The 11,885-nt window shown below is 43.6% G+C and overlaps 1 protein-coding gene across 3 annotated transcripts in view; it reads left to right on the top strand.

Moving 5' to 3' along the window:
• prkacaa (protein kinase, cAMP-dependent, catalytic, alpha, genome duplicate a) overlaps window positions 1-11,885 on the top strand; it is a 34,146-nt gene continuing 22,261 nt past the window's right edge. The window contains exon 1 of one of the 3 annotated variants that reach the window (XM_017701627.2): window positions 1-725. In XM_017701627.2, coding sequence (XP_017557116.1) covers window positions 677-725 — 49 coding nt within the window. In that variant the 5' untranslated portion in view covers window positions 1-676. Of the gene's footprint in view, window positions 726-4,455; window positions 4,957-8,661; window positions 8,950-11,885 lie in introns of those variants that run through there. The other 2 variants (XM_017701630.2, XM_017701626.2) reach the window with 2 other exon arrangements.

The following is an 11,885-nucleotide window of genomic DNA, read 5'->3' as shown; positions in this document are numbered from 1 at the left end:
CATCCGAAGCAGGAGTTCCCTCTAGCTGTGGATGGAGGATTAATGGTGGGCTCTGACTGACTGTCGAATTATGCGAACGGCGATATTGTTGAGTTTCGAGACCTGAACTGTGCATGAACGTGGGAAAGTTTAAGACAAGGCAGCCGGCGATATTCGTGGAAGGGGTCGGGGAGTAGCGGGGACTGCAAGCAGAGGCAGAAAATAAGGTTGTGTCGCGTAATAAGAAGGAAAGTCGAAGGCCTTGGAGGTGGAGGTGGCGGTTGAGGGGGGACTGGCAAAGCGAGGCTGGGAGCGAAAGTAGCCAACCGCTAGGGCGAAGACCACAGCCAGGCGTCTTGAGCTTATTCCGACCCATTCTGACTGAGAACGGGGAGGAAAACGGGGGCCACTGCAAATAAGCACACACCGTCGGCTAGCTAGCGCTTGTTCGCTAGCTAGCTAGCCACCACAGCCTGCTAGCCGAAGCGACTTGACTCGTTTCCTCGCTGAAGGAAAACTAGTCGGCTGGTCAGAGACGTAGTAAGAGTCGGCGCGTTATGGTTATGAGCAGCGCCAGCTAGTGCAGCCCGGCCTCTGGAAATTGTATGCTCAGTTAGGAACGAGGGTGCGAAAATACCTCGAAATTTTGTAAGGAAACCAGTCGAGTCAAGAGGATCTTCCTACCTGGCCTGCAATCATGGGCAACGCGCCCACCGCCAAGAACAAGGGCAACGAGATGGAGAGCGGTGAGTAAAACGCTTTGCATTTCAGAGAGGTAGACAGCCAAACTGGCATTTATAAAAGCAATAGTTTTTTTGTCAGGTAAGTGCTACGTGTTGGATCACACTTGTCAAAGTCCATAAAATGATTGTCACGTTCAGTCAGTCAGTTTTGAGGATGCTGGAAAAATGACAGGCGCAAAGGCCTCATGACTGAGATAGCTAACTAACTAGGTTCGTCAACTCCCCATGGGGTGGGGGTGGGTGGGTGTCTGTGTAAAGGTGTGGGAGATTCAGTCCGAATTCATTTGACATTGTTCTCCTTTGATAATTTGTTCCTGGCCTTTCCATCATAAGCATCTGGCTATTCAGAAAAATCTCAACTCTGGTACTATGGATGTCCAATAACTTGGTTGTAGGTTTCCCAACAAGACTGAAGTGTAGTGGAGAGCCATTAAAGTTCGAGTCAAGATAATTAGGTTGGTCTCTTAGTGTCTGTGTTCTTACACATACCTGTCCACGACTGACGCTGGCTTATTTATTTTATATTTTGTACAGATTTCAGATTTACCCGTCTTCATATTCTGTATCTATGCATGACTTTTCTTTGGGTTGTTGACAATAGACTACTTGGAACGGAGCAGCTGCTTCGAGGAGTCAGAGGTTCAGGTCAGCATCATGTTCACAATTTAGCTCTGATGCTTAGATGCCTTGCACCTAAAGGGAGAACTAGTGTTTGCCCAATTTTAAGGTATTTGTGAATTAGGGAGCAAAGCTGCTGTGGGACCAGCAGGACGTGTTTCTGTTAAGTAGCACTTTTATTATAATGCAGTAGGTTGGAGGCACAAGCTCCTCACTGGACAGACCACTGATGCTGATGCCGCAATCCAGCTCCATATTAGTTGATGCCTGTCAACACGAGGCTTTGCTGTGAATGAGGTGCAGTTGCCTGTGTTTGAAATGTACTGTAGTTGTGGGGTAGTTTAGTGCAAGCCTTACTATAAGTGTGTAAGACAAGCACTCATGCACTTTGACCCAAATGGCACAGTGCCACTTTTAGACTATTCAGCTGTAACTGTCTCTGCATGTGTAATTGACCCATCAGTGCTCAGCCCACAAATGTGTGTCGGTTGTTTTTTCTGTTTCGTGTCTTTTTTTTTTTTCCTTCCCATGGCAACTGTTGCTGGGTTGGACAAGCTTTGCAGAATGCTTTCATAATATTGAGTTTCTAGATGAAAATTGGTGCACTTCATTTTACTGTGCTAGTTTGCCACATTTTTACATCACTAGAGGCTCTACAAGCTGTCATTACTGAGGATGAATTGTCGCTTGTGGATTCAGAGGGTGCATCTCAATTTGCCATGATTTTCGGGGTGTTACAGGATGCAGCTCTGCTGTCTGAACACTCTTGCTTGCATCATATCATATATAACTGAATCCACAACTGAACCCACAGCTCATGCATCATGTGCAGCTTATAAGTGGAGTAAAAGCCACACCCACTTGGCACATTCATCCCCAGGGCAGGATTGACATTGTTGTTAAAGCTAATTGAAATAAGTCTGATTGGACAACATATTTACCACCGTGCTAAGTTTAGTTTAATTTCACAACAAAACACCTACGCCCAGTCTAGTCTAATAACACGTGACCTTTACACACACATAACATAAATATCATTTGAAATTAATAACGCTCTATACACTTCCAGAGTTTAACAAAGTTGCAGATTGTGAGCTACAGTGTCTCATTTGGCTTTGTCTCATTATGGGTCGCAAAGCTTGTCGAGCGTCACAGAAGCCCACAGAATAAATTCTTAGAAAGTGTTTTGCATTGGTCGTATGAAAATGGGAAACCTTCCTGTTTAACACTGTGCACACTACTTATAGAACATATGGGAAGTTCATATATAAAAGGATAACGTAAGTTCCAGGAATAACCGAGGGAGAGAATAAAGTGGGAAATATTTGAGTCTGCAGTCGCAGTGGGTTTCCTGGGAAAGGACTGTGTGACCCTGAAGGTTAAACTGGAGAGTTGAGCCCTACATGTGTTTATGAGAGGATTTGAGTTGAGAAAGCCTGAAACATAAACAGAAGCTTGTAGGGCTGAGCACTGAACTTTCAGAGGAGGGTTTGGGAGCAGAGGATTGGTACGGGGTGCGGGAGGGGTGTGTGTCTTGCGGGGAGGGGGTTTTGTTGCTGCACTGGAGGAAGTGCGGAGGCGGGGTCATATGATGTGGCCAGTGTGATCCTCTCCGGGCTGGAGTATGACGCTGGGGAGTCTCTTGAACATCATGTGATGGCTACTGTTAAGAACAAGACCACTTTGTGTGTGATTCCTGCATGTGGCTTTAGGCAGTGATACGGCTTCACCTTCTCCTTCTGCTCCTGTACGTGTGCAGTTCATTGCTGTTTTTCTTGTTTGTTTTGTTTTTGTTTTGTTTGTTTATTTTAAATGATGGCCCAGTTTAATTTACGTCTCAACAGAAGTTTCTGAGGCTGTTGCAAAGTTAGAACCTTCGCTGGAACTTCCTTCTCCTCTTAGTGGACTGTAACATCTAATAAATGAGTTTGAGGGAAATTAACTAGTGTACATGGAAACCACTCTTTTTGTTTTCTGCTCTCCATTTGCTCAGCACCCAGAGTTAGATCTTTGTCAAGCGTGTCCTAGCTGAAGAGTCCTGGCTGCGAAGTGGCACAGATACGTGTGAAATGAGTCTCTGCGGCCCTGCTGCTAGCTGGAACGTATGTGTGAAGAGCGGATTTCTATTGGCATGTGACTGAATGTCATTTGAATAGGCCTGATACATTCGCTTTAGGAAAGTGGGCGTTTTTTTTTTTTTTTTTTGTCTGCTTGGGATGTTAAAGGAATATTCCAGCATTTTTCAGCTTAATCTCTATTAGGGATGTGCATTCCAACAAATTTTGATATTTGAGTGTCTGTAAGAGTTCATGAACGAGTGTCTGGTTAACCACTGAGAAGGGAAAGAAAAACAGCCAAAAAATATTAATAAAAAAAATAATGGGTGGCTTTTTAGGTGAGAACACTAGTGTTGCACAACAATTTAGCGTTATATGCGAGAATACATTTCAAAACTTGCTTTATTATTAAAAATATCTGAGGTAAATCAGTAAGTTTCAGTGTCAGATGAGAAACATAATGGAGACAAGTTAATGAGATAAGACTACAACTCAGCAGAAATGCTGGATGCTGACGAAGAGTGTTATAGAGGTGTTCTTTTTCCCTCTTCAATGGACAGTGAGTCTGCATGTTAGTTTGTTGGTGTTAGTTTGTAAAAAAAAAAGTTTTCTCCCCCACCTTTCAATGATGAAGAAACATTTCAGTGATTTCAGTATTTATATACTGACGTCTCAAATGGCTAACTGTGTGCTGAAGTGTCTGTGCACATCTCTAAACCACTGCATCAGAAATACACAGTTGATTATCACAGACAGTGACTTGAAACAGCTGGTTCAACACATGTCCATTGGTTTGTATTATAAGTGCTTTAGTTAGGTTCTCAAATGCTGGAGTATTCCTTTCATGTAGAGGAGAGTGACGAAGTCCAGGCTGGACGCCAAGCCTGTGCTCCACTCTCACTCCTGGATGGGTTTACGGGGGGAGGTGGGAGGGCTGTGAAGTTCCGCCCCGTAGCATGCCTCATGTCCTTATAGGCCCCATCGCCAGATCCCCAGAGACAGGTGTGTTGCCTCGCTTAGAGGCACTGGCAGGGGAGGGTCATTTTGCAGTTCAGGCTGGGACAGAAAGGACGACATGGCTGCCCATTCCAGGCTGGGCAATGAGGGAGGACAATGAAGACAGTAGGTTGCTCGGGTGCCTTCTGCACCCCTTCACTGGAAACAGTTGCTTGAACCTGCTTCAGGGAGCCCTCGCTCCACAGGAAAGGGAGCGAGGGGGGGTAGTGTTAGCCAGGACAGGAAGTGGAGGAACTGTGGAGGCCTCGCCCTACCTAGCACTTTAAACAAGACTGCGTAGAGTGCTGCGCAAGAAAAGAGTCTACCGCCTGGTTGGTGTTGTTCCTGTTTGGAAACAGTGCTGGAGCACTTTTTGCTGGGAAGCTCAAGTCCTGCCAAAGTTGAATCCCTCCTAGCCAAGCTGGACAGTGACCCGAACATGTCAGTGCTGCAAAGATTGGCAGGGAGGCTGTTCCAGCGGGCTGGACCCTGCCTCGGCGACTCTGACAGTGGGGAGGGCAGTCACTACAAGGCCCAGGATGAGCCAGAGGCCTTCGTCTCCAGTGAGTGGCTGAATTTGAGATGCCTGCTGAGGGGGTGGAGCCAAACGCTGCGACTGAGTGGCTGAGGCTGCTCGTGATGGGATGGGACTGTGGGTGGAGATCCATGTATGATAAAGATCTCAACTTCCAGTTCTCCGGCACTTGCATGATTGTAGTGTTTTAAAGTTGGCCTCTCCGTTGGCGATTTAGCAGCCTATTTTTTTTTTTCTTTCACCCCAGATAATTCAAGGAAAATCACTGTTCTTTGCTGGGAAGGTGCTTCAAGCTGGAGTTCTCGGGGTTGTTGTCGAGATTGCGATTAGATCATTTTTAATACACTTTGCTGTAGAAGGTTCAGTGCAATGATGTGGCTCTGCCAACACATGCACACAAAGCCCTTTTTATTCACTGTCTAATGTTTGCTCTGTTGCCTGGTGTTGGCTGCGTCATGCAGGAGTTCCAGGGAGGCTGTATGTCTGTCTCCCCGGAGACCTGTCAGTGTGTCCTGCTTTTGTGGTCTCTCCCCACCGCTTCTCTTCGCTCACTACTGATTCGGCCTGTCAGAGTTCAATATCCACCATCCTGTAGAGTTGAGTTTTGACTAGTTGAACGTGCCTCGCTCTGATATTCAAATCGTCAAACCTTGTTGCTCAGTAATTTGTTGCTGTATCTCTTAAATGTAAAAAAAAAATCGTACCTTTTAAGATGCAGTAAGTGCACGACTAATTTATTCCAAGTAATTTGGAACACTTCTGTTGGTCCATGAATTCTGACACAATGTAAAGAACATCTAACAAGTTCCAGTTATGTTTCAGGAAAATGACAGGGTTTGTCTCAACAGTGATTTTGTATAGACTTTGTACAATAAACAGGCAAAGACATTTTTTGAAATTTGTTTTGTGTAAAACAATCCACTTGAATAATGAAGATGAAAGTTAATAATAAGTTAGAAAACAGAGGTTTCCTTAAATGGAGCTTATTAACCGTGTTAAAAGGTAGTTATAAAAATGGCACTCTAAAAATTGTAAAAGACATGGTAGACCATCAAAACCGTTACCATCAGACAAACAGTACTTAAATCTTTCCTTGTTGAGAGGAAATTCTTGCCTCATGTCTTTAAAAAAAACAAACAAACAAAAAAAACTGCTGTTTCTGTCCATCCTTCCACTGAGAGAAGACAGCTCAGCACTATGAGTCTGATAGGATGTCTAGCTGTCAAGAAGCCCTTACTGAGAAAAAGAAATACACAAAAGTTGAAAATTTGCAAATCCACCCCGAAGTTCAGACCTCGACATCCCTGAATGTTTTTGGGATTACTTGGATTGTAAAGAAAATGCAACCAGTGTCTAAGGCTGAACTTTTTAGGTGTGGAAAAATACCTCTACAGGTATGTTTGAATAGCTGAAAGCAAACCTTCTGAAAAGAACAGAAGCTGTAATAAAGGAAAAAGGTGGACAAAAGCTGAAAAAAGTAGTTTTATTTAGTTTAATTTAGTTGTTCTGGGTTTTGTGTAATTTATTATTAAATATTCCTTTTTTATGACTATGAAGAATGTACAGTTTGTATTGACTGGCTGTTTTGATTAGATTGAATGAATAATAGTTAAGTAAGTGGAGGGTGGTCTTTTGGAGTATATTAGAATTGTGATCTGACCCTTGCACTAATATTTAAAGTCACTATCCTATTCAAAACCAACATATTTTTTTGCTTGCACCAAGTAATCCTATGAACTGCCCTTTTTGTTGTGTGAGCGTGACCAGTGGGCCAAAGGAAATGGCCTGAAATGAATTGAAATACACTCAACAACCCATCAACAATAAAAGCGCTCTTTTCCTTTTGTAAGATTACTGTTTTGGAGATAAGGGGTTTTCTTACCACCTTCACTAAATGCTCTCAAACGTCATCTGCTGTTTTAAGGAGTGGAGCTAAAAATGGCAGTCGGTAGGGCTGAGCATCTCTGACCTGTCTTATTTACGGTTTACCTACCCAAAGTACTTCAGTGGCACGTTTTCTAACATACGTCTGCCTGTTGTTTTTAATGGTTCGGGCTGTGATTTGACATGCCGTCAAGGTGGAGCTCTTACAGTGTCTATAAATAACTCTTTGGGTTACAGTCCACATCAGCTTGCATAACAGCGTCTGTTTTATTATTTGTCTGCCCTTCACTTCCTGAACTCCCCTTAAAGAGACAGTGCTACTAAGACTTCTTCTTTGAAGGGACCCCTCACTAAGTCAGCCTAAATGTTCACCTATGTCACTTCCTAACAACGCAACACTCATGTGTTCAGGCAGCAGCTGGACAGGTCAGCAGGTACAAGAGTGGGACACAGATTATGCATAGACTGGAGAGGCAATGAGGGCTTCGGAAATAAGGTCAAGGAAGTGGGGTGGAGGTGGGGGGGGGGGGTGACTTACCATCACTCCCTCTTTCTCCTGGATGTGGATCAGATACAGTCTCTCTCTCTCTCTCTCTCTCTCTCTCTCTCTCTCTCTCTCTCTCTCTCTCTCTCTCTCTCTCTCTCTCTCTCTCTCTCTCTCTCTCTCTCTCTCTCTCTATGTCTATCTATCTATCTATCTATCTATCTATCTATCTATCTATCTATCTATCTGCTTCCTTTTTTCCCTTTTCTATTTCCTTATTTTAACTCACTGTCCATTTTTTATATGTACTTACTTTTGTAAGTGTTTCTTGCTGTATTAGCTGCATTTCTGTTGATTATCTATTTCTGTTGATTTCTATCTTGTGCTCTTCTGCTTTTCAATTGCTTTCTTCCTCTCTCTTTCCCCTCCCACTTTCTATTTCTCTCCCTCCAACACTCCTAACTTTTTTCTCTTTTCCTTGTTTTTCTATCTTTTCCACCATTTTCTGTTTTAGCAGAATCTTTTTTTTCTTTTTGCTTCTCTCTCTCTCTCTCTCTCTCTCTCTCTCTCTCTCTCTCTCTCTCTGTCTCTGTCTCTGTCTCTGTCTCTGTCTCTGTCTCTCTCTCTCTCTCTCTCTCTCTCTCTCTCTCTCTCTCTCTCTCTCTCTCTCTCTCTCTCTCTCTCTCTCGTCCTGTGGCGGAAGCTGAAATGCTTTGCCTCAGGCTCTGCAAATGAACACTTTTTTTTAATTCTTTTTTATTTTCATGTAAAATACATGAAAATACATATGTTGGGGGGGGGGTGGAGTGGGTAGGGGTTGGCTCTCTGGTGCTAGAGTAAATTCATGGGCAGTGCACCCCAGGCTGACCCTGTTGGTTTGCGTCACACTCGGGCTCAGAAGCCCAGGGCTGTGCTGATTGATCTGACTGATCGATCGTGAGCTCTGTCAACTGGAGGACAGTGACAGCTCTGAGTGCGAACGACCGCAGGGGAACACATGCTGTCTTATTGTGCAGCCTTTTCCAAATACATTGCATTTCCTTTAACGCTCTCGAGCTTCCGTGCTTAACGTGCGCAGTCAGATCACGGAACGACGGCAGCAGCTCCGCACCCGTGAGCCGCTTGTTTATTGTTGTCTTGAGTCTCGTTGGAAATTATCTCTGATGCTATGGTTTTTGCCACTCCCCTTGGTGACCAGGCCTCTGTTGGGATCGATATGCTGTGCAGAATAAATATTGATACAAACGGAGCATGGGTCCAATTGATCTTCCTGGGTAATGTCTGTATAGACCTGCAGCGGTCTAGAGAGAGTGACTTAGTTCACTCGATTGCCTGAATAGAGAAAGCGAGAGAGAGTCTGTTGAAACGGAAAGAGAGAGAGGTGCATCCAGCATCGCAGATTGGAGGTAAAGTAAAGGCTATACTGGACGTTCCCGTCAGTCCAAGCACGGATCTTTACCGGGCTACTAGGCCGCAGGGCCATGAGGCTGGCTGCGTGAGGAAGAGGAGGAGCAGGAGGAAGAGCGTGGGCCGTGCCGATGTGTGACCGCAAGAGCTCCAGGAGACATGGAGGGAAGAGGGAGTCGTCATCTCGATCAGCCGAGGCGGCGGTGGCAACAGCACCACCGGACGGTCCCACGTTGCTAGTGGACGGTAAGGGAGTAAAGGAGGGGGCTAATTCCCTCTGGTCGTCATGGCTACTGGTTGAACAAGAGGCCAGCACAAAGGCAAGGATCGTTTCCCTTACTGGGCCATCAGTGCACAAGTGCCAGGGCTGTTAGTGAGGGGCTCATGGAATTCTTCCATCACTACTTCTCACCATTCAAAAGTCCGCTGAGTTTAGTTTTGCTACAGATGCAGTTCTGTGTGTGAATAATTCAGTGGAAACCATTAAGTATTAAGCTAATTGTTCTAGCAGTAGGAAACAATAGCAGAAGGCGTGTATAAACATATAGAAAAGTAAACAGAAGCCTCAGCAACTAAATACCTTATCAGTGATAGCAGATTAAGAATTCTGCAGGGATGTTTTTCCACACATCAAATTCAGTTTTCAAAGTTGATTAAATTTTCTGCTTCTCGTGATCCTAAACACATTCAGCGATGACTGTGCTGAGTGTATCTGGGGTGGTCAGTTCACGGATCTGATAGCATCACCAGTTTCTTTATTTGATATGCATATTTAAAAGACTTTTTGATTTAAAAATAAATGCGTTGTTTTTTTGTTTTGTTTTTTTTTCCCCCACAGAATACACAGAACTCCACATTAGAGGTATTACAAAATACCTCTAATGTGGAGTTAGTACTGTAGAGCTTCATGGTTAGGAAGGGATGAAGGAGGACTCTCCTTTCTCCTTCTTAAGAAGTTAAGAAAATCAGAATGACATGGCCAAATTCACGGCAGATAACCTGATATATAGCCTGATATCCTGTTGATGCGCAATAATATTTTTTGTATCAAAATAGATATTGTAATAACATCTACAGTACTCAGTATTTTTAGTTTTAGATGTGAGACCATTTAGGTGTATACTTAGTGAGTTGTTATTGAGTAATAGAGTTATGTTGACTAGTAATAAAAACCTAGTTCTGTGTGCGTGTGTGTGTGTGTAGTCGTACCTGAGCAATTAAATTAAATTTGGCTGCTCTCTTTTGGTGGAGGGTGTTTGTGGTTTGGACAGGCTTTGGACTGGCTTGTACTGTTTTATTTTTTCTTTCTGGAAATTCTTTTCTCTGAGTGCTTTGAATGAACTTTGGTCTCTGGCTGTTCTCCTGCTCTCCCTGCTCTTGTTCCTTTGGCTTCTGTAGCTTGTGAGCTTATCTGTATGGAGTAGAAATGTGAGAATGCAGCCCTGTCAAAACTCCATGTTTGCGGAGTCTGGGTGAAGATGTTGATCAACTACAGCAGTTCACACTGAAGTCCACTCCCTGAATATGTCAATGTTATGTCACCTTATATATTCCACTATTCTACCTTAGGACTCAATAATATGACAGTATGCACATTATTGTTATGATTTATGTCATAGTACACTGTTCTGAGGATGTTATAGTCAACTGTATCATAAATTCAGACAAATTGGAGCCTTTGTAGCTGATTAGACAGCAGTGTATTTTGCTGATGTGTTTCACCTTAAATAATGATTTTTTTAAAGCATTGAATTAAAAAAAAAACTTTATAGGTTTTCCTAGACTTGATTTTAAATATTGCACGATTGTTTGATCTATATAGACTTCTTTGCAAATCTCAGATAAAGTATTAATATATGTATCAAGTAGAAAATTTTGTCTTTTTATCTTTTTTTGAATCCATACCCTTCTTTCACCTAACATCTTAATGCAATGGTTTGATGAAAAATCACATTTCTGTGATTTCCGCTTGTCCACTTGTTTTCCACTTGTCCCAGCTGTATTTGATCAACCAAGACATGTTTGGTGTCAAATTTTATTTTTGGTTCAGCACCAGAGCTATGATGCTAACATTGCAGCCACTAGGAGTCGATAGTCACTCAAATCTTTTCATTAACTACATCCCCAAAACATTTCTCAACCCACTCGAATTTCATCCCAGTCCTCACTGGCATTGCACAGACTTGATATGGTTTAGTGGACAGTGTGACTGACCATGGTTATATAAAAACAAAATCTCACCATATAGCTGAAAGCTACGTTCATCTGTTTTGGATAACAGTGCTGGGCCGAATTCAGGAATCCAGCTCGTCTTTCGGTGTCTCGATTTGGCATACAAATGCTAGATAACTCACAATTTATATTGTGACTAGACTAACATTTCTATGCTAAATTAGTCACAATATACACTGTGTTGCCAAAAGTTATTTACTCACCCATCCACATTATTGAATTCAGGTGTTCCGATCAAAGAATGAAAGAATGGGTCGCTCTCAGGAGTTCAGTGAATTCCAGCATGGTACCGTGATAGGATGCCACGTGCAACATGATGCAACAAGTCCAGTCGTGAAATTTCCTCACTGCTAAATTTTCCACAGTCAACTGTCAATGGTATTATAACAAAGTGGATGCGATTAGGAACGACAGCAACTCGGCCACGAAGTGGTCGGCCACATAAAATGACAGAGCGCGGTCAGCGGATGCTGAGGCGCATAGTGCGCAGAGGTCGCCAACTTTCTGCAGACTTAATGATTACAGGCGTCCAAACTTCATGTGGCCTTCAGATTGGCTCAAGATCCGTGCTTAGAAAGTTTCATGGAATGGGTTTCCATGGCCGAGCAGCTGCATCCAAGCCTTACATCACCAAGCGCAATACAAGGCGCCAAATGCAGTGGTGTAAAGCACTGCCATTGGACGAATCGCGCTTCTCCATCTGGCAGTCCGACGGACAAGTCTGGTTTTGGCGGTTGCCAGGGGGAGAATACTTGTCTGACTGCAGTGTGCCAAGTGTAAAGTTTGGTGGAGGGGGGATTATGGTGTAGTTGTTTTTCAGGAGTTGGGCTCGGCCCCTTAGTTCCAGTGAAAGGAACTCTTAATGCTTCAGCAGATCAAGAGATTTTGGACAATTTCAGGCTCCCAACTCTGTGGGAACAGTTTGGGGATGGCCCCTTCCTGCTCCAACG

The sequence above is a fragment of the Pygocentrus nattereri genome, chromosome 1 (assembly GCF_015220715.1).
Source record: "Pygocentrus nattereri isolate fPygNat1 chromosome 1, fPygNat1.pri, whole genome shotgun sequence".
Taxonomy (NCBI): Eukaryota; Metazoa; Chordata; class Actinopteri; order Characiformes; family Serrasalmidae; genus Pygocentrus; species Pygocentrus nattereri.
The sequence above is the reverse complement of the archived record's forward strand: the minus strand, read 5'-3'. Positions and strand labels throughout refer to the sequence as shown.